We start from the raw sequence: 23537 nt of genomic DNA, 5'->3' as shown, positions 1-23537 counted from the left end.
GGTGGGGACAATTTCTCCAGATTTAACATCAGCATAGCAGAAAACAAAACATGTCCCCTCCCTGGGTGTTGAACCTTGACCTCTGGACCACCAATGTGTCTTTAAAACAATGAACGCCCAACTATAGGTCTTGCTGTGATGTGATTTGGATTTAGTATGTACCTTTATGCACACAGTGACGCAAAGGTATGGAGGACAGAACATGACACACGTAAAAAATAAATAATTCATAAATACAGGAATAAATATAGGAATAAAAAAACACAAGAACAAATAAATAAATACAGGAATAAATGTTTAAATAAAAATATATAAATTGAGAATAAAACAGAACACACATTATATATATTTAATGTATTACTACATTTATTTTTACTTACATTTATATATTTATGAATGTCTGTGTCTGTGTGTTTCAGAAAATGTTGTTTTACTTGGTAGCCTCCTTGTTTTCTGTGGATACGACAACATTTATAACAAATGTACTTTCAATTGCTCTGAACGTTTCAACAAGTGCACGTGTCTTTAACAATATCTTTGATATGCTATAATATTTGTGGGTGAAATGGTGAAGATTGTGTGAGTTGGAAGGGCGGTCCAGGGCGTTCAAGTAAAATGCTTTTGTGTGCACAAACTAGAGGGGGACAGCAAACACCAGTGTGATTTTGGTGACAGTACGACTATCTAGGTCCTAGGACAACGTTATAGTGGGGGTGCCATTTTTTCATATTTTGTATTTGTGGTTATCAAGTATCAGACACTTAAAGGTCTTAAATTTTCCAAAATCACATTGGTTTCTCATACAGCATCTCTGTATAGTATGTGTATTCACTCTCTGCCCTACACGGCTTGTTGGAGCTCCTGCCCCCCCATCCCTATGAGCCCAGTGGCCGTCTGCGAGACAGCGAGACACAGCGAAACCCAGCCCGAAACCAGCCCAAACACACACAAACAACCGCAGCCTGGCTGGGAGTTTGTGTGTGCTCACACACACAAACTCCCAGCCTCGCCGCGTCCCGCCGTCTCAGGGAGGAGAAATCGGCGGAGCTGCAGCTGAGAAAAGATTGAGTGTGTGTGTGTGAGGAAGTCCGTGGATTGGTCCAAATGTAACGGCTCCGCGGAGGTAATGTAACGGCTCCACGGATTGGTCCATTTGGACCAATGGGTCCATTTGGGTATGGGCACGTCACTGTACCCAGGAAGAAAAAGAGAAATCTCCAACGAGGCGTTCTGGGGCAGCATAGACAGGTATTTTCTGTGTTAGAGTTTTACTCGCTACAGGGTGTACTTTGAGGGTTTGTGACTTTGCAGACCGTTTACATGCAGAAAAAGCTACATAACACACAAGGGGACGGGTAATAACCGGAAAAGCATGACATGGGACCTTTAAACAACAGAGAATGTTTTATAAAATAGTACTATAGGCCTACTGACAAAACACATCTTATCCTTTCAGCACGTATTCCAATACGAAAAATGTAAATCATTTATTTCGTTCTTCCGCTTAGAAAACTAGACGAAACGGCCAATAATTGAAATGACGTCAGCCTTTTAAATGTAAAAGATTATTATTATTTTAATGTTGTATTCAATTTTGTCTTTATTTTTACCTTGTGTGAATCCTGTTTTTAACTCTGACCTTGTTGCTGCTATAAACGCCTGAATTTCACCAAGGAGATAAATAAAGTTCCCTCTTATCTTATCTTATCTTATATGGCTAAAATATACCTGTTAATGGATGTCTGCGTGTTATATGATAATAATAATAATAATAAAATGATGCAAACAAGACAGGATTTAGTTAAATTGACTTATGGTCTAATAATTAGCAGTGTGTTTCTTTGCTTTTCTGTGAATATGAACAGGATCAAAATGAGTTAATTAATTCAACCCATTGCCACTGAGGATTAGGAATAGCCTCTGACTCGCTGATTCAATACATGTTGAATGAAACCTTGTTATTATGTAATTCCTTAAATGTATTTAAATCACTCCAAACTGTTGATTGTATTATTTTCATTGTGTTGTCAATCACCGCTCTGGTCCCGCCCACTTAGCCTTATATCCTAGCAACGACTTTCTCCGCTCTCTTCTCATTGGTCGATTTCTGGACTTCCGCCATATTCAAAAAAAGTCACTTGTCTCCGCTGTTGTAGTGGATCAGTAGAATAGATGTATTGTTGTTATTCTGTTAAACCCATTCAGTAGCAGGTAGTAAAAACTTTAACATGTCAAATGGGAGAAACCGGTGAAGCTCCAGAGAAACTAAAAAGACAACAAAGCTCCAGAAACTCGAGGAGGAAGTTTTCTGTTGATGAAGAACAGTCTCCCTTCGAGAAAAACAGCAGCAGTCTGAGACGGTAAGTGCTTATTTAATCTTAAAAACACTCCAGTGATAAACCGAAAAACAAACCGCCATTGCCAAAAACAGTCTATTATTCCGGTTACAGTTGAGCTAAAGGTGGCTAGCATGATAAAGTCTGACACATTGTGGCAGTAAATTCAAGTTACTTAGCTGTGTATCGTCTTTTATACTAAGGTTTTTAATGTCATAAATAAGCAAGTGAGTATACGTTTTGTTTAACAACCTACCAAATAATCCACATCCATACGATGAGTTTTATGTAGTTTTAAACAGTTTGCAGATGTTGTAGTTGCGTCAAAACGCCACTAGGTGTCAGCAGTGCGCCACTAAATTAAGAGCTGGTTGTAGCCTGTGTCTTTTTCTAATGTATTTAATTTCCTGTTGCTTGTAACACATTATTTATAGTTAATTGTCTCCACAAAAATCTGTATCTGTATTTGTTTATTTTCAGTCGTGTGCTTATAATAACTTAAGTCTATTTTCAAACAGGATTAGATAAGTAAACCACAGAAAAAAGCTGGTCTATAATAATCCATACTTGCACAAAAACGGTTACTATACTCTATGTCACTGTGGGAAAAAAAAAACTCCAATTTTAAGGAAAAATAAAGTGGGTAACACTTTATTTTGATAGTCCATCTGTTGACACTCTAGTCATCAGTTGACATTCAACAGCACCGTTCAAACAGACAAGTAACATGTTTTTCGCAACGGGTTATTAACCACTATTCAACCTTATTATCTGTAGATTGTAGATTTTGAGTTGTTGATTGTCAATTTAGAAGATGCTGACACAATACAGATAGTAAGGTTGAATGGTGGTTAATAACCTGTTGCAAAAAAACATGTTGACAGACACTTTTTGTCAAATCTATAGATCAACACTTGAGATGTACCTTATATTCTACTAGCAGTTAGTTGAATGCATGTTACTTGTCTGTTGAAACAGTGTTGTTGAATGTCAACTGATGACTGAGGCTGTGGCTCAGTGGATAGAGTGCTGGACTTCGAATCAGGGGATAGCAAGTTTGAGTCCCACTGCAGTCAGCATGTCGTTGTGTCCCTGGGCAAGACACTTGAGTATGTAAGTCGCTTTGGATAAAAGCATCTAACAAATTACATGTAATGTAATTTAATAGTGTGTCAACAGATGGACTATCAAAATAAAGTGTTACCATAAATCGTACGAATAACTGTAACTTTGGAAGTTATCCACTTAGTCTGATTCCAGTTTTTATCAACTGAAGCTCAATTTGTAGGTTGCATTTAGGCACAAAACCATGGATTTGACCCCAATCTCTACCACCTATTCCCATGTAAAATCCCTAAAAATTAATTTAAAATAATGCCAGTTCGCTATGGTTGAACTTTCCTTATTTGAACAGTAAAAATTGTTGCTCTGCAGTGTTTTTTTTTTTAACCCTATCTCTCTATGTAGTTTTTGAGATTCTGCATCCAGGCAACCCAAACACTTGTCTCTTTCATTTCTTCAATCTATTGCCCACAAATGTGACCAGTATACTTGAAAGGTGCTCATTTGAATCAGTCAAATTAGATTATCTTGTGAGTTCTCAGACTGGCGGCCAACTTCAATAACAGTAATCAGTATGCTTTGGTATAATAAACCCCTGCCATAGTTTACATTGGACTCTTTTCAAAGGCTTTCCATGTTGTGTGCCAGCCCTGCCCAGTGCTAACCGACTCTGCAGACAAACATGGAAAAACATCACCCAATAGTTGACCTCTGGAACAATGTTTATGGAAAAAAACATCGGCTTTGACTGCAGAGAAAATAAAGCTTGATTACCAAAGTGACATTTGCATTTCGTACTACACTGGCAGGGGGATTTTCTTTATTATTAGCTTGTTAAAGGCAGCAATGCAGAATTCTACAGAAATAACCCCGTGGTTCAAAACTTTGTGAACTCCACATTATAAGTTCATTGTGCTTGTAAATCGCCAGAAAAGCACATTGAATGCTGGGACACTGTGTTTTTTAGGGTGGGTTTTGGCCTCATTAAAAAAATCAAATATGTTTTTCACTTCATATAACACTTAATAAAACATGTATGCACGTAAGTGAGGTCTTACCGTCATACAAATCATGATATTAACTGAGTGTTCTTGTGCATACCTTCTTCATACCAGTACAAAAGGACATGTGGGGTCAAACTGTCAGTTTTAGAATGTTCTAGCAAAATGGCTACTAGCATGCTAACCCCCTAGCTTATTAGCAACACTCCCCTCAACATACTGAACCAGGTAAAGTGTCAAAAGTCTGTTGTTCCCTGGGTTGGTACAGTGATGAATATTCAGAGACAATTCATTCACGTCATTAATGCGTTAGACAGACTATCAGCTTTCAGTAGTAGATCATATCATGGGTAACAGGATAGTCTTCATCCGATGAGTCACGTTATGAGGACAAATGTTTTTATGAACTGATCATTTTCTCAGATGTCTTCCTTACATGAGTCTCATAGCTGCATAGTTTCACAGGAGCAGGGACACACAGTTCTCATTAAAAGCATTTGAATAATGCGAAGATGGGAGATACCAAATAGCAATCGGAGTATAAATTATTGACCGATCTAAAAAGCTTTGAAGTTTTCTCTGCTTGCTGCGTAACCATCCCATCACTGAGCGGGCTGTGTTGTGTTCAGTAACATTGTTGGAATTCTTTAATGGTCAGATACCTTTTTGGGGTAAGGATTTACATTATGCATGGATAAAAAAAGGCCAATATGTCTCTTACCATAATTAAGAACAGTCTGTTTCATTCATTTTGAAGTTTTGACAGTGTGGCAGTAATCAAATAAAATGTAACCTGCTTCATTTTTCTCCCACTACGCAATGCAATGTCATCAAGCACTGCATTAGGCCTATATACCATGCTAAATATCTACTGGGGTAAATAAAAAAAAAGTCTTAGACCGTTTTGACGTGTGATAAGCATTTCATTTCAGGTTTTTCTAGATCATATTTCATTGCCTCGGCTCTCAGCTCATCAACGCTTGGTGACTTCCCAACACTCTTGTTACATAAACCCTCGTCTGCTCGCTCTATAAATCGTTGAGATAAAGCAGTGAGTGGAAGACCGGTTTAGATGAATCGCTGCAGGCTCTCATCTCCTGTGTGATTCCCAGCAAGCCTTTCCGCACTGGGGTGAAAAATGACGTGTGTGTGTGTGTGTGTGTGTGTGTGTGTGTGTGTGTGTGTGTGTGTGTGTGTGTGTGTGTGTGGTGTGTGTGTGTGTGGTGTGTGGTGTGTGTGTGTGTGTGTGTGTGTGTGTGTGTGGTGTGTGTGTGTGTGTGTTGTGTGTGTGTGTGTGTGTGTGTGTGTTGTGTGTGTGGTGTGTGTGTGTGTGGTTTGTGTGTGTGTGTGTGTGTGTTGTGTGTTGTGTGTGTGTCATTTTTGCAGCCATGAGGCACAATGACTGTCTGCTTCACTGCATGCTCTGCAGAAGCCTCAGCTTTCCCATCAGCCAAACCCTAAATTTACTGTCACTATATTACAATAACACTTGAATAGCTACACAACACCCAGTTATTGAGACATCCTAACTTCTCCTGCGTAAGATAGATAGATAGATAGATTACTTAATTTATACCGTAAGTTGGGAAATAATTTTGTCTTGACAATCATTGTGCAAGAAGTACAAAATGTCTTAGAAATAGAATAAAACATGAATAAAATAAACATTAAAACCAAATATATACATTATCACAGTAGAAAATACATATTCAGAGGGGTATCTACATATACAGAATACATTTGAATACTGTCTAATATACCGATCTACTTAAAGGACAGAAACATATACACATAGTCTACTATAAACACTTATGCAACAGTAGCTTGTGAGGGAGTGTAATAAAAACAATAGTACAGTATGTGCAAGGTGTTCTTGATTATACGCTGTGTCAGCTGATTTCCGTACGATAGGATGATTTCAATAGAAGTTATTACACAAGTGCTATTAGCAAAGAAGGAGCCAACCTTATCAAAAATAAATACTATGCAATATAATGCACATCTTTGACACAGTAACATTTTGAAAGACACTGAGTTTATTTCCCAACCCCATCCATCGCCTCCTGCAAGTTTAAAGAAGCCCTATTATGCTTTTGGGGGTTTTCCCTTTCCTGTAGTGTAGGTTTGTGTGCATGTAAATGGTCTGCAAAGGGTGAAATTCTCCAAGTTTCTACCGCCTGCATTGAACATATTGATAACACTTGCGCTTCTATTGGCTCACATTGTACGTTATAGGCTAAGGGGCGGGACATCTCTAAGTGGTTGACCAATCACATCAGAGCCGGTCAGCATAACCATATTTTAACCATAAAATAAAGAACTTTTTGAACATTAAAGCATGGAAACTTAAAATGGAGGCACAAAATACAAATATGAACCTCAAAATAAGCAGAATATGGCCCCTTTAAAGATCCAAATGTCAACATTTCCAAATTGAAGACACTTAGACAGGACATACTACATGTATAGAAAGTAGAAAATATACATGTTGAATTTACAAATTAACAATAACAAAATATAAAGCAAGTTATTATATATACATACGTACAGGAGTGTCAAGTTAACATAGCACCATAACAGTTAACTCTGAACACCACCTGTAGTGACCTTTGACCCCTGACCTGTCTGCAGGACACCCAGGGAGTCATTTCCCAAATCTCTCTCTGCTATTTCTGCTATTCCACGACACATGCTGCTTATTTAAAACACCCTACAGTAGCATGCGTTTCCAGCCTGGGTGGTCCCGACAGGAACTCTCAACCTGACTGAGTTCATTAGTGCATTCAGCGCCACTTAGCTCCGCAGGACCTGTTTGCTCCTTTGTTCTCTTTTATTGGCTCTTTAGTCAAACATGCCTGATGTCGTTTAGTTTAATAGGCTACAGTGGTTTTAACACTTTTGATTTGTGGTGCTTTATTACTGGGGTTTCTCACTAAGCTTACCAGAGATCACTGTTTGGCGAATATAGCCATTTTGGATGTTCAAAGTTAATCCAGCTTCCCGTTTCTGTCACCCACTGCTGTGCCGCATGTCCAATAGCAACTGCAACGTGTATAATGCAAGTTCATTATCTTAAAATATTATATTAAGGCCTTTTAAAGGTGGGGTAGGTCATTTTGGAGAAACCAGCTCGAGTGCGCTAGAATTTGAAAATACACAACCGGAAAAAATGTGTGCACAGATGGAAGACTGACAGGCCGGCTAAAATGATTGGTCGTGCTTTTTACAGTACTACGGCTTCCACAGATGACATTTTTTTATGGATTTTTTGTCAAAGCACTTCAGATATTCATTGCTATCGGGATGTTAAGAGCATTCCATGGAATATAACAAAAAGTGTATCTCGAGACGGTTTCTCAAACTTACCTACCCCACCTTTAACTAAGGGAAATTATTTGTATTATTTTATTTTATTTTTTTTATTTAGCCTTTATTTATACAGGTGTAAAATCTCATTGAGACACAAGGTCTCATTTCCAAGAGAGACCTGTCAGTGGTAACACTACCACACAAAGTTACAGACAGGACACTAAACACAGAGGCAACAATAAAATACAACATCGTAAAAAAAGTAGTCATTGAAATCCATATAAAGTATTCAGATATAGCAGGTGCAAACACCCACAGATGATTTCTCCAGCTTTTTTAAAATTAGTTTAAAATCCGTGATGGGTATCAAACTGGTCAGCTTAAGTTCCTGCTGAAGTGTGTTCCAGGTCGAGGGGGCAGAGTATGATATGGCTTTTTTTCCAAGCACCGTGCGTACTGAGGGGACGGACAGAGTGATGTAATGTTGAGATCGTAGGCTATAGCTGTACTGTTTGTGTGATATGTAAGTGGATATGTAGAGGGGCAGCAGTCCAAGCATAGCGGTATAGATGAATTTGTACCAGTGCAGTGATCTGCGCATTGATAATGATGTCCAGTTGACTAAAGAGTACAGCGTGCAATGGTGTGTGAGGGGTTTACAGTTTGTTATGAACCTCAGAGCCCCATGGTAGACAGCGTCCAGCAGATGAAGTGAGTGAGCTGAGGCGTTCATGTACACAACATCCCCGTAGTCCAAGAGCGGCAAAAATGTGGTATTAAGAGTTATCCACAGGCTTGTGTATTTCTTGCACAGACTGATGACCTCCGGCTATAACTACCATCTTGATTTGTATTTTTACATTATCATAGCACCAGATGCAGTAGAGGAACTTATTGCAGAAGTCTGTCTGTATTTTCTTGCACAAATCTATTGATGGGACTTGTTGTATTTAAACAGCTTAATTCTACATCTACATGCCTACATTGGGTCTTTCTTAGTATAGCATTCCTACCAATTCAATTCAAGTTCATTTCTAAAAACACAGACATTATTTGACCAAAATGTCTCCCATTTCTCCAGTTCATTCAAATCTTCCCAGACACACTAATTGTTATAAGCGTTATAATAGGAATATTACAAATGATAATTAGATCTGTAGTGATTAGTAGACTTAAGACGAGTGCAGCTGCCTGTAGTGCTGACTATAGATGGACAGTTGTCTGTGTCACTGGACCGAGGCCAACTGGAGCGACAGTAGTAGCGCTGCACTATAACTGGAATGACTCAGCCTTACGAGCAGCACTTGTTGAACACACACACAGAACAAGTGTTTCTGAGCAGCTCTGCATTCTCCGCATGCTGGAGCCTTTTTAGGTCGCGCCTTCTAAGACCCCCACGACATCGTATATATCTTCAATATCTTCAACTGTTCTGACAGCATTTATAATAATGTGAAGGATTTGGTTATGAATACCGAGCAACACGGGAGGTTTTGATTCATCAGGATGTCATGTCGGCTGAGTGTGATGCACTATTGTTGAGTTCAGTTTAACAAACTCCACAATGTCTTTAATATTTTGACTTTTTGGTGCATTTTCATAGGATTCAAGTGTGTAGAGATCAATGTTTCATCAATGAAGAACCATCATGATAAAATCTTTTAACCCTCATGTTGTGTTCGGGTCTCCCGTGACCCGTTTCAAGTTAAAATGATATATTAACTACGCTCTAGTGTTTTTGATCTGAACGAGGCTTCATGATATCCTCCACAACAGATATATAAACACTACAAAACTGATTTTGACAATTTTAGCCAAGTCTGAAGGTCTCTAAAAAAAAAAAAACAGCCCCACCCCCTTCATCCACTGTAACAATAATTTTTCGCAACATACACCCTGGTCTCCCCTCCCTCTGGTCCCCCGCCCCCCCACGGGAACTCGACCTTTCACATAGAATATGTGCACTAACACTTGAACCTGGACACACATATGCACGTGTGCAATATGTGGTGTAATGTGTTTTAGGGCCATCAAATAAAATTACAACAGGATTGTACGGTTATGAATGCATTATAAGTTAGTTATGATGCAGTTAAAACAATATTGGATGATAGTAATTTTTTTGTAGTGTTTTGGACTGAAATAAATCATGGGTCAAAATTGACCCGCGAACACCATGAACGGTAACAGCTTTCGAACACAACACAAGGGTTAAACATGATAGTCTTTCTGCAGAATCTGTGTCGAGGCTTTCTGAGTTTCATAACCTTCCCAGTTGCTTCGCCTTTTACGGCAGTGAAAAAACATGATCATTGAAAGGATTTCATCTGTTTGAAATAGTGCATCTGATGTTGTTCTGCTTCCAATCACTGAGCTGGATGTGTTGTGTAATTGTCCTCCAGTGGGGCCTTATCCGGAAAAGCTCTGTTGTAACACTTTAATAATCACAAAGGTTGAAGAAAAAAACTGTTTGACATGACAGGGATTCACAGTATGTGGGCTGCTCTAGGGGGGGTGTTTTAGTTCGGGAAAATCCCACTGTGGAATTCCAAAAAAGGCAAAGCTGTCCCCTTCCAGAAAGTCCCAACAAAAAGAGACATTTGGTAGAGGACTCCTCCTTCAAATCTCACAGGGGTCATAGCTCAAAGAACAACTTGGAAGGGGCTTTTTTTGAGGTAGTGAATTGGGGTCATGTTTCCTCACAGAGAGCATCATTATCTGGTCTGAGATCAGCGCTTCAGCTACACCATGCTGAGGCTGTGGTAGGTTATGAATGTTTTCTAAGGAAACCATGAGTCACAGTTCCCTTTTATCACCCTACGGATGCTCACGTCACCGGCTTGACTCACTCTTGGGTCAGAGTGGTCTCCACTGGGGGTTTAAATCAATCTTACGGTTGTTTCTGAGTCATGATTATTCACAGTGTTGTTGGGTTTTTAGGGATTCACTTGGAATTGGTTGTTACAGCACGCTGAACAGGCCCTGTAGATGTTGTTTTTTTAAAGTGGAGGATGCATTGTAGTTATTTTGTAATCTTGACCCTTCCCTATTGTTGTCATTCAGGTCACTTCGTAGAGGAAGCTCCTTCTCCTTCCTCACCCCTAGACCACAATGGGACTTCAGTCTGGTGAGTACAGCAAGGCTACGGACAAAATGTTATCTCAATTTCTTTTTGAACTTCATGTGTATTTATTTTTTATAGATCAAATTTGTATTGAATTTTCCATTCAGAACAAATAAACATTGGCGGTACATTGCATAAACAAATCCCTCTTCCCCCATTGGTCCTGGCATTGACATTAAAAGACATGGCATGGAAAAAGTGAAATAATAATAATAATAACAAAATAGAAAATTAGGTACATCAGCAATGGAAAAGAAAAAGTGTCCAATTCTTGATAAACATTCAAATTAAATAGTCTCCATCTATTTATGTGTGTCCAGAAACACTCCCAAGGAGTATCCTCAGCATTTTCAAAGCCTTTCATCCTAGTGAGCATAGCCTCATAGCATTAACCCATTCCTCATTAACCCATTCCTTCATATGCGGAGGCTTGTCTATTCTCCAATGCCTCAATATAATCCTTTAAGCTGTAATCAAAGCAACCATTATAACAGAGTTCATGTGTATTTATTCAATTGAATGGCGAGTTTTAAGAGTATTCTCCGTGCGAAATAACCCCAAAGAAACCAGATTGTTCATCATGCATCGTTGAGGGTTGAACAGTATTTACTACTCTTCTTGTTTGCAATGTCACACAGTAATGTATCCGCTTTTTAAGATTTGTAACGACGAATAAGCAACATAGTAGTCTACAGCAGAGTCAAAGAGTTATTGGTTGTTCGGTTGTAGGCAGGATTATAGTCATGGGAAATAAATCTCCTAACTGTATCAGATCATATCATGCAACTTTTTTAAGATTGTTTTATCAGCCATCCCTAATATAGGCCTCCTATTCTCCAGTTTGCCGGTCATATTAGGCCACCTGCATAACAGGAAAATACAGTTTGGCAAGTTTATAACCAGAGATGGCAAAAGTACACACACCCTTTACTCAAGTAGAAGTACAGATACTCGTGTTTAAAAATACTCTGGTGAAAGTAGAAGTACTGACTAAACTTCTTTACTCAAGTAAAAGTAAAGACCTCATTGTTAGCTAATGAATGTTTCCATGCTGAACAACGGCAACATGACAACGTTTTCATTGGTCCCTCTTCTTTAAGCCCGCGTCACACTGTCCCGAAATTATACTTACCAGATGGACACACGATAAATGAAATGTTCAAATTCGGCTCTGATCGTAGCAACATCGGGCCATTCGTGAGGGCATCTTAAGCCATCGTATGACCGCCGGTGGAGTTTCTCAGGCTCCGGCGGCAACTTCGTGAGCGGTGGCAAAATCTTTGGCATGCCAACATTTTTTCGAAGGACCTTGCGAAGGTTCATTTTCGTGTTTAATTCGTGTGTCCATTTTGAATTTCGTAAGGCCAGCGTGAGGGCATCTTGTCAAATCGTGTCATCTTTGTCTTTACTTCGTGTGATCATCGGTGCCATCGGGCATTTTTCGCCTCACGAAGACAATACGAAGGAAACAAGAAGCTGCCTGATTGTCTTAGGAAGGCAACACGACTACGTGAAGCCCTCGCAATGCTGTCGTGTAGCCATCGTATTATAGTACAATTTGTGTTCTGTGAAACTGAAAAGGATATTACATTGTTTTTGTTACTTTCGTTGCAGTTGTATATATGTCTTAAATGTAATTTAGGTTAACTTCCTGTTTTATTTAGATGCTTTTATTTTTTAAGGCGAGTTTACGCTGTTGACAGGAAGTTGTTGTTGCTATGGAAACAACATGACGGAGTGTGTGGTTCGGGTGCCATCGTGTGGCCTTCTGTAGGCATAGTCGTACTTGCTTCGGCTGTTGCTTGGCCGTTGACCAACTTCGGGGCCATCTTCGTGCGAAATTCACAATTCCATATTTCGTGTGTCCATCTGGTGTCAAGTTCGGGACAGTGTGACGCCAGCCTTAGAGAAGACCAGGAAATGATGGATACACGGATCGTGTTCAAATCAATAGGCACGCAATGACTCTAAATAATAATGATCCCGCCACCAAACACACATTCAAACTAAAGTAACCAGCCTGTTTGGAAAATGTAAGAAGTAGAAAGTACAGGTATTTGTGTTTAACATGTAAGAAGTAGAAAGTACAGGTATCTGTGTTCAACATGTAAGAAGTAGAAAGTACAGGTATTTGTGTTCAAAATGTAAGAAGTAGAAAGTACAGGTATTTGTGTTCAACATGTAAGAAGTAGAAAGTACAGGTATTTGTGTTCAACATGTAAGAAGTAGAAAGTACAGGTATTTGTGTTCAACATGTAAGAAGTAGAAAGTACAGGTATTTGTGTTCAAAATGTAAGAAGTAGAAAGTACAGGTATTTGTGTTCAAAATGTAAGAAGTAGAAAGTACAGGTATTTGTGTTCAAATGTAAGAAGTAGAAAGTAAAAAGTCGTCGGAAAAATAAGTAGTGGAGTAAAGTACTGATACCAGAAACATGTACTTAAGTACAGTAACAAAGTATTTGTACTACACTACTTCCCACCACTGTTTATAACTAATATAAACAACCTACAGCAGAGTGGTGAGTGTCATTACTGAAACATGTGCATGGGAGGTCCGTAGCAAAGAGTGCCAAGAAGCAGGAGAATGACCTACCTTTATTGACTTTATACAGAATATACAGATGTTTGCATTCTGTAAACACATTCAACATCTGCACATTTCTCCGAGCTGGCTCACTTCTGTCCAGTAATGCAAACTGGGACTGCACTTGAGCAACGATTCCCGACACTATGTTGTGTGTTTTGGTTTTAAATCTCCCCTCTGAGTTTTCATCTTGGAATTGGTAGCACTGGTCTTTGTCACAGCGATGGAGGGGGAATCGTTGTTGGCTCGGAGCCACCGTAAACCAGTAAAGCATCCCGACTGGAGGACAAATATCTTATTTACTTCACCGTCCTTACTCTAAGCATATCAAGCATTTTGCGCAATACAAAAGTTCCTTATATTGTCAGTCCCTGGGCTTCATCTGGCACCTCTTTTGTTATTACCGTTTGTTTAAGTCATTAGGTTGAAAAGTTATCCAAAAAATCATCTTTTGGGGTGAAAGTGGGGGTTTCGTAGCGGCAAAACTCAGTGATTGATAGGCAAGCTGAAAATGTAATACTTAACAAGATGTAGTGTACACTTAAAGTCCCTTTTAAACATATTTTTTAAATCAACATTACTGTAAGCGAGGGTGGTAACATGTTTTTTGTCCATAAAAGTTTGATCAAAAACAGACTATATCATAATTTGACATCCTGATGAAGAGGCCTGGAAACTTCACCTCCCGAGACTTCAAAAAAGTCCTTATTTTATATGTTCAGGTTCATTGTGTTTATTGTGAATTGAATTTGTATATATGTTTGTAATCTTTACAAGTTAGTCAGACATTGTTTCAGATGCATGTGAGCAATATACGTTAGCTTCTTCTGACTGTAACAGCAATATTTACATGTGTAACTAATGCAACAGATGTTCAAAATTGAGCTTATTTTGCTCACCATATTTCGACCCACCAATAGCAACTATAGGCAAAGAATTGGATGCAACTTGTAGACCAATACTGCCAAGCCATGCGTTATACTGTCACTATGTACAGCCTGAGAAGTAATGTGTCTGAGGAACAATTCAAGATTTGTGTGACTGTAGCACTATTTGAGATTTATAGACTGTCTGTGACATTTCAAGTTATTATGAAATATAACCGTGTTGTTGCAAATGCAGCACTAATCTAAGAGTTATCGTCCTGTGGAGAAAACTATACCGTACATCCAAACTCTGTCCTTTTTTGTTTAACTATAAGGGCTGCTTACGATCTGGATCTACAGCCCTCTTTTCGACATTCAATCACTAGCCTTGATCCTCTGGTTTGGAGTGCCAACAGCGGAGGGAAATCTATAAAGTTTGACATTCCTGGCCAGCTTTCCTCTTTGGCAGCGTACTATAGCTCCATCTAATACCTCACTTGAGGGTATGTATCTCCTTCACGGCCTGTTCGTGTAGCCGGAGAACAAACGCTGGATAAAGGAAATCCAGCCCGCTCTGATTCCCCTGCCAGAGGAACATAATGGCCTACAAAGTGCTGCTGTCTGTAATAGACTGGCTTGCTTGTGGTTTACAGTCAGCCTTAAATGAGACGAGCTGATTAGAAACATGAAAAGAGCGAGGCGATTAGACGGCAGTGTGGAGGCATGCCGGGGTTTACAGCTGCCTGAAACACGATCCATGGAGAAATAAAAGCAGGGTTAGAGGGAGAGAAGGCCAAGCACTCTTTATCTCGTGCCAGCCTGCTGCCTTTGATTCGCTAACATGGCACGCTTAGATCATCCACTATAGCCATGTGGAGCTTGTTAGCTCACCCTCAAATACTCAAGTACGGTACTTAGGTAACATTTTGAGGGAATTGTATGCTGCTTTGTACTTCTACTCCACTACAGTTCAGAGGTAAATGGTGTACTTGTACTCCACTACATGTATTTAATACCGTTAGTTACTTTACAGATCTGGATGAATGATGTGAAATATAATCAAGTGTTAAATCAGACTTTAGTTCCACCTGGAGTAAATTCACAAGCTACCCTGCAGTATACAAAGTCATTCAAACTAGCTGCACCTTTACCAGCTTTGAGAACACTTTCATGATCAATCATTATAAAACATATCATATATATTATTCTGAAATGGACCAATCTGCACAATGACTACTTTTACTGTCGCTACTTTAACTATATTTTGATGAGAATACTTTTCTACTTTTACTTGAGGAACATTTTGAATGCAGGACTTTTACTGTAACAGAGTATTCCTACTTCTACTTCTACTTTTACTCAAGTACAAGATCTGAGTACTTCTACTTTTACTCAAGAACAAGATCTGAGTACTTCTACTTTTACTCAAGTACAAGATCTGAGTACTTCTACTTTTACTCAAGTACAAGATCTGAGTACTTCTACTTTTACTCAAGTACAAGATCTGAGTACTTCTACTTTTACTCAAGTACAAGATCTGAGTACTTCTACTTTTACTTAAATACAAGATCTGAGTACTTCTACTTTTACTCAAGTACAAGATCTGAGTACTTCTACTTTTACTCAAGTACAAGATCTGAGTACTTCTACTTTTACTCAAGTACAAGATCTGAGTACTTCTACTTTTACTCAAGTACAAGATCTGAGTACTTCTACTTTTACTCAAGTACAAGATCAGAGTACTTCTACTTTTACTCAAGTACAAGATCTGAGTACTTCTACTTTTACTCAAGTACAAGATCTGAGTACCTCTACTTTTACTCAAGTACAAGATCTGAGTACTTCTACCTTTACTCAAGTACAAGATCTGAGTACTTCTACTTTTACTTGAGGAACATTTTGAATGCAGAGCTTTTATTTGTAACAGAGTATTCCTACACTCTGGTACTTCTACTTTTACTCAAGTGCAACATCTGAGTACTTCTACTTTTACTTAAATACAAGATCTGAGTACTTCTACTTTTACTCAAGTGCAACATCTGAGTACTTCTACTTTTACTTAAATACAAGATCTGAGTACTTCTCCCACCTCTGCTCTCAATTTACTCCCCCCAACCGTTTTATCTGTCACTTATAAATCTACCAAACGGCTTGAAATGAAAGAATGCTGGAGGTGTCTTTTCATATCTCGACCCTGCCACTTTAGGCTTGAAGGTTTTGCCAACGCTTTGAATACATTTCAGCCAAGTCCTCGCCTTTGAAGTGGTTAGAGGGGTATTTTTTTCTAGGTACAGGTGGGGGTGCATTAGCCTCGAGGCGAAACCTTGGAAAGAGGCAAGGCAAATTCCCCGGGCGCTTGTTGAATTCGCTCAGACTACATCAGGTACGAAGCTTCAGGGGGGCTTTCTGTCTCGGTAAGAATGTGAGTCAGGTTTCCAACTCAATGCCAAGGTGAAGCAGATCAAACCAGACTGCTTGTTTGGTGGAATGTGAAGGTAGTTTAGGGCCAGATTCAGTGTTTTTTTTTTACCATTTAAGCAACATGTTGAGGCGGAGGAGAGATGCCAGAGGGAAGAGTCGCCTGTCTGATGAGCAGCTTTTCATCACATGATTTAATACGACTGTCAGCTGCTGGAATCATGCAAACTTTGATAATTATTGCGGCAAGACCATGCCCATATCCACAGCCATTTATATTAAAAATAAGACCGACTTCTTCAACCACCGACTGTCTGAAGATTCCTCAGCATTCCTCAGACGCCAGGATTGATATCAGCGATCCTTTGATATCACGTAATGCATCCAACGTCCATTCAGCTGTATCATCCCTCTGCAAATATGCTTTGATCTAGCATTGCAGCGTCTTCCATTAATGCCTCTTAATAGTTGATTACATGTGTTAAGTAAACTACATTTTTGCCGGTTTTTAAATTGCTCTCTGTGATGTTATACAGGGTTTAACAAGGGGTCATAAAAGCACGTTGTAATGTCTATCTCATGAGCATTTCAATCTCATTTTCAAAGCACAAACAAAATCCAAAGTCTTTTAAACAAGTACTTTGCAACCACATGACTGCATTAAGTATGAAGTATGACCACGCAGTAAATCTGGAGTTCTCCATCTCCCCTTTGTTACTTTTTGAATAGCCGCTCTGCAGAAGGAATTAATGAATTGGTTTATCAGTACCAAGACCAATGAACAGCTAAAGTTAAACCAGTTTCAACTGTCCTCATACGCTATGATACGTTACTTTGTGGGGGTCATACAATACGACACAATACAAGGATCCAATATGAAACGAGACAATTGAATGCTGTCAGATCAAGTATGAACCTTTTCTTGCATTACAGCAGCTCCATTTACAGCATCAATAAGGACAAACATTAAAGTGGACCTATCATGCTATATTTGAATAATATAGTGTAGGACCATACCTATATAAGGCATATTTATACTTTTTTTTTCTTCAAAATACCAAACAGATCATGCATTTTAGCCATGCCTCATTTCGCTCAATTTGAAAAATGTTAGCTCTGTTTTAGCAAGGGCTGATTCTGTGAGAACAGCACCATCTAGAGGCCTGGCATATGTACTACAACGTCTCCAGCGCTTTCGAACGGCAATGGCCGTGGCTGTCTCCTCCTGATTGGTGGAGTTGGCCCAATAGCCGTAGCACCACCGTCCTGACGTCAGGAAAGTGTTCAAATCTGGATCAGTTTTTATCAGATCCGTTGCAGCCCATTTTTTAGAGATTTGGGTATGGAGGAAAATAGAGAGGGTTGTGTTTTCTGACACTTGGTGAGTTCCCTGGAACACCGGGGACACATATTCATGTAGAAAAGATGTACAAAAGTGCATTTTGCATGATAGGTCCCCTTTAAGTGAAAAGAAACAAGGAAACATACGATACTACACGAGGTTCATATGATACGATGCGATACGATCTACTTTGTTGTCCCTGTAAGGAAATTAGTTTTTAGCACCCGTCTGTAGTTCGACAGAAGATACAATCATATTACATGATAAAACACATTAACAACGCAATACAATACTTTAGCATAAGACAGTAACGCTATCCTATCCTCTGTAATGATGTAAGTGGCTGCCTTTCTTCCCACTAATGTAAGTCACTGCTCTACGTCTGGCCATTGTTGAGAGGACAATGGCGCTGCTCCACCCAGCCTGCAAGCCCCCCATCCCCTCGCAAAACATTAGTTTCAATACACTTAAGCAGCAATACCAAAGCTTTGAGTGGTTAAATGCTTATTAGACTCAAGTTAGTCTTTCTCTCTTTGTTGAAGTGTTACTTTTCCCTCCAACTGTCATTATTTGTCTGAAAGTGACGCAGGTTGTTTAGTAGTGGTGTTCATATTACGTTTGACAACGCTAAAGTCTTTGAGTGTTTTTCAAACTTGCTTTGCAGACCCAAATGCTTCTTCTTTCTGTCTTTGTTGAAGTGTTTCCCTTCCCTTCAACTGTTAAATATTTATATTCATTTTCACCAATCTCTACGGGTGAGTCATTTCTTGGCTGGTTGGGCTCCTTTCTGATCCAGTCGTGGCTCAGAATGATCAGTTTGTGAAGTTAACAGATGGATTTGTCGACCATAACAACCATCCATAGCCATTGTCACATGGAGCTGGGAAATTGTTAACGGCGTTTTCTTCTCCATGCCAAATCCTATCACCAGGCTAGTATCTAAAAGTCAGTCATTGTTTGTCTGAAAGTGACGAAAGTTGTTTAGTAGTGGTGTTCATTATACGTTTCAATACACCTATTAGACAATGCTAAAGTCTTTGAGTGTTTAAACTAAGACCTAAATGCTTCTTTCTGTCTTTGTTGAAGTGTTCCTTTTCCCTCCAGCTGTTAAATATTTATATTAATTTCCCCAAAACTGTACGAGTGAAACATTTCATGGCCGGTTGGGCTCCTTTCTGATCAATGCCTCGGTCAGATTAAGAAGTGTGTGTGAGGTCAGCGGATGGATCTTTCTTCTAACATGATGTCATTGTTAACGTCTTGTCAGCACCCTGGTATCGAAAAGGCACTCGTTGTCTGTCTGGAAGAAAGTGACGAGAGTTGTTTGTAGTGTTTATGTTGTCTGTGTACATTTTCATGCTTTTATGTGAAGTACAAATCTGTCAGTGTCTCCCCACATGAGTAACAAAGTAGCCCGGCCCAGTTTCGTGTGTGTGTGTGTGTGTGTGTGTGTGTGTGTGTGTGTGTGTGTGTGTGTGTGTGTGTGTGTGTGTGTGTGTGTGGTGTGTGTGTGTGTGTGTGTGTGTGTGTGTGTGTGTGTGTGTGTGTGTGTGTGTGTGTGTGTGTGTGTGTGTGTGTGTGTGTGTGTGTGTGTGTGTGTGTGTGTGTGTGTGTGTGTGTGTGTGTGTGTGTGTGTGTGTGTGTGTGTGTGTGTGTGTGTGTGTGTGTGTGTGTGTGTGTGTGTGTGTGTGTGTGTTGTGTTCCGTGTGTGTGTGTGTGTGTGTGTGTGTGTTTACGTGTGTGTTTACGTTGGACCCAGCCCACCATTTGAACAAGTCGCTGCCTGTTGTGTTATTCTATCTGTGAGCGGCTGACAGAGGGATTTCCAAAGAACAGAACTTTTTTATTTGTCTGTTTTCGAGCAGAGATTACTCGAGTGTAAATATTTTTACTTGGAGGGAGATTTCACACTTAGCACGCACACTTTGTGGACACACTGACCGTCACCTCTGTTCAGGCCTTTCTTTGTTTTGGAGGTTTTTATAACCTAGTAAATGTTATTCTGCTCACTAACACAAATACTGTCAAATCAGCAGCGTCTGAGAAATGTATGTTCTCCAAAGAGCTGATGAAAAACAAAATCTTTACCATAGAGAAGGCCTGTATTTAAATTCAGACTGTGTTTATACAGTATCTTATGCTTTACTAGACCATGGCAACTAGGCAGTGTTACATTTGTTGGATGAACCAATAACAGACCAGTTAATTGCAGCTAATTGCTTGTATACATCTGTTACTACGTTTGTTTTTTAAAACTACAACCACTTGCACATTTTTATGGAAAGTTTTCATAATTGATGTGTCATTTTATCCCATTCACAGTTCGTCCACTCATTATAAGACCAAAAAACAATGTGTTTATGTACAATAAACTCATTTAGTTTGTCTTTCATTTAAATTAGTTTTAAATCCATAACTAAATAAGGGTATAAAGTACATCAAAATGATCATATTGTATTCATAAAAACATGTATTAACAATGAACCCAGTGTGCATAAAATACAAATACATTTGAAAAGGAGTTTTTAAAAAGTCTTAAAAAGGACCAACAGATTTTGAAATTAAAAAGTGGAGGGACCTTAATTTAAAAAATGGTATTCTCTCAAACCTTAAATACATTTTCGAATTTGTTTTGTAAAATGTAAGATTTAATTAGCTGACTGAAAAGGTGTTATCATTTGAGTTGAAAGGCGTCATAAAGGAACACTGCAATAATTAAAAACGTCCTGTTATCTTTTATCTTATTGCTACATGTCTGATATGTGTAATATGTCATGTAAAGCGCTTTGAGCATTCGGAAAAGCGCTCTAATAAATGTAATGAATTATTATTATCTTGCTGATCAGTATCTTACAGCTTTTCAGTTCATTCCTCAGCTAGCTGTAAACCCATCAGTGAAGGAATGGATGGAAGTAAATGACATGACATGTTACTTGTTAGACGCTTTTTATCCAAAGCGACTTACATACTCAATACTGTGGTCAATCCCCACAGGAGCAATTTGGGGTGAAGTGTCTCAGGGACACAACGACATGCTGACTGCAGTGGGGTTTGAACCTGTGACCCCCTGATCCCAACACCAACGCACAACCCACTGCACCACACGCCTCCTTAACATTAATAACACAATCTTTTGTCTCTGCTAACAGCCTCCTATTAACATCCAGTGCAACCCCTGAGCAGAAAGCTTTTTACATTTTAATGCATGAGGGAAAACTAACAGGTTGGAGAGGAAACGACAAACAAACAAACGCAGTCATTCATCGTCAGACACTCCTAACCACTCTGTGTCCAGTTTGGCACTCGTCAATCAGTTCTTCGTCCTGTGTGTCCACCCAAAGGCAGTCTGGGTTAATAAACGGCGGTAATATAGATCCCCAGGGGTCCCAACCCCACATGCCAGACTCCTGTTCTCACCTGCTTTCTGACCCTGACAGTCCACATGCAGGTGTTAAAGCCTCCTGCCACCTAATTAACCCTTTCCTGTTCTCACAAGGACCTCCAGCAGAGTCTATTGTAGCTTCTCTATATAGAGATACGAGGGGCAATGAGCATAATTGGCCTAAAGTGCGAGAGTGGAATGGTCTGGTTGTAAATTGCTCGGCTTGTTAGTTTAGTATTAGCACCCAGACGGGGATGTGTACTACTGCACAAAGAAATATGCTGATGATACTGTGTGGAACTCCAAGAATGATTGAGTTAAAGATCTCCTATCATGCTATTTTTAGGCATACATTATGGGTCTCAGATATATACAAATATATAAAAAACATGTCTACAGGTTAGCTCTGAGTGTTAGCGATGCTTGCTGATGTAAACAAAGACCATATTACGTCAAAAACACGTCGTGCATTGTTTCTGATAGCAACGTTTCTGATAGGGCCGTGGGTCCACATTTCCGATATGACGTTTTTAGAGATTTTGGTACGGAGGAAAAGAGAGAGGGTTTTGTTTTCTAATACTTTGAGAGTGCCCTGACACACCGGGGACACATATTTATGTATAAAAGTCATAAAAAAGTGCATTTTGCATGATAGCAGACCAAGAGGGGATCAATATAGGAATCAGAAACAGGTTTATTGCCAAGTAGGTTTACACATACAAGCAATTTGACTAGCGTGTACTGAAGAAACGTGAGTTGATTGTGTATTCAAGACTCGTTTTCTACGTTTTTGTGACAGGACTTCTTAAAATCTGCATCATAATAAAGGTGAATATTACATTAACGTGTTTTAGTGATGCTTGTTGAGTCCTCCAGCTAACTTGCTGCCTGTTGATCTCTCCACAGAAACGGAAACGCAGAGAGAAGGATGACAGCGACGCAGTCAGCCTGTGCAGCTTCGACTTTAAGGTAAAACACATCTCTTTATTTCAAGTTACTCTAGGGGCTTTCCACACTCTCATTGAAACATGTGTGATTTAAAGAAAACCTTTCGTAGGTTTAGTTCAATATTTTTTTGAGTCTTTAAATAAGAATTGAGGAGTCCAGACTTAGTTGTATGCACAATATCGAAATGTCTTATAACATTAGATGGTGAGAATATGTATTAAAAGACTTTAGATAAGTTGAGTTGGGCTATTAAGTTAATGTTAAGGCTTCAACATGGGATTTAAAGTCTGCCACTGAGCAATAAGCTCAAAAAGTCTGTTCAATTTTAGTCTAAAAAGTAATGGAATTAATGGAACAGCCAAAAATCAGTGCCAAATTGACGCCAATGGTTTTAAGCGAGTGACTTTTCATTTGCAGGCTATAGGACACAGTATTCATGCTATTGTGAAAGTAAACCGGTGCTATAATCCAAAAAATATTGATGAAGCCAGAGAAACAATTATCTAAGGCAGATCTGGGATCAGTTTTACTGTTATGCATAGATGTGGTGCACAACATGTTTTTCCTGCAGGGTTAGAGTCATTAGAAAAGAAGTATGTTTTCCATCTTGTCTGTCTTGTTTGTTGTGTTTAAACATTTAAAGGTAACAATAAGTTGCTTAACTACTAACTGGTGGCCATATCGGATCTCCTGCTGTGTCTGAAAACACAGTCTTTCCTCTGTTTACTCAGGGCATATCATTCAAATGACTCAGCTTATCACGGAAAGACATCCAGATAAAGCCCGTGTTTGTTTGGTGAAGCGCCCGTTGCAGTCTGCTGCCCGATCTGTGTGTAAAAACCTGCTTTGGTGCAACTGAAAGGCGGGACTGGCCAGGTTGGAAAATACACCTCATTGGGTGTGTGTGTGTGTGTGTGTGTGAGGTTTGCACAGAGATCAGTGTTATTATTGTAGGATGATCTTGTCATAACTTAACCTTAACTCCCTTTAGCTTCAGGCTCATTTTGCTTTTACACCACATATGCAGGTTATAGTCTGTTTGACAGTCCTCTTGTGAACCTGGAGATGTTGAAACCCCAAAGTGTTATGATAGAAATGTATAGTATGGGTCTGCAGCACATAGAAACTGCCAGATGCTAACTTGCATATGTTGGGCAATTTGCAC

At 39.3% G+C, this 23537-nt stretch overlaps 1 protein-coding gene across 1 annotated transcript; it reads left to right on the top strand.

The window, feature by feature from the left end:
• The first annotated feature begins 2137 nt into the window (after positions 1–2137).
• On the top strand, positions 2138–22949 carry LOC117472816 (neuroepithelial cell-transforming gene 1 protein-like). Its single transcript, XM_034118239.1, has 4 exons — positions 2138–2360; positions 10772–10835; positions 22331–22393; positions 22944–22949. The coding sequence occupies exons 1-4, from the start codon at positions 2236–2238 to the stop codon at positions 22947–22949; spliced, it is 258 nt and encodes an 85-aa protein (XP_033974130.1). The 5' UTR covers positions 2138–2235.
• The last annotated feature ends 588 nt before the right edge of the window (positions 22950–23537 follow it).

The sequence above is a fragment of the Trematomus bernacchii genome, unplaced genomic scaffold, assembly GCF_902827165.1.
Source record: "Trematomus bernacchii unplaced genomic scaffold, fTreBer1.1, whole genome shotgun sequence".
NCBI classification, from domain to species: Eukaryota; Metazoa; Chordata; class Actinopteri; order Perciformes; family Nototheniidae; genus Trematomus; species Trematomus bernacchii.
Note: the sequence above shows the minus strand (reverse complement) of the source record. Positions and strands in the feature narration are given on the sequence as shown.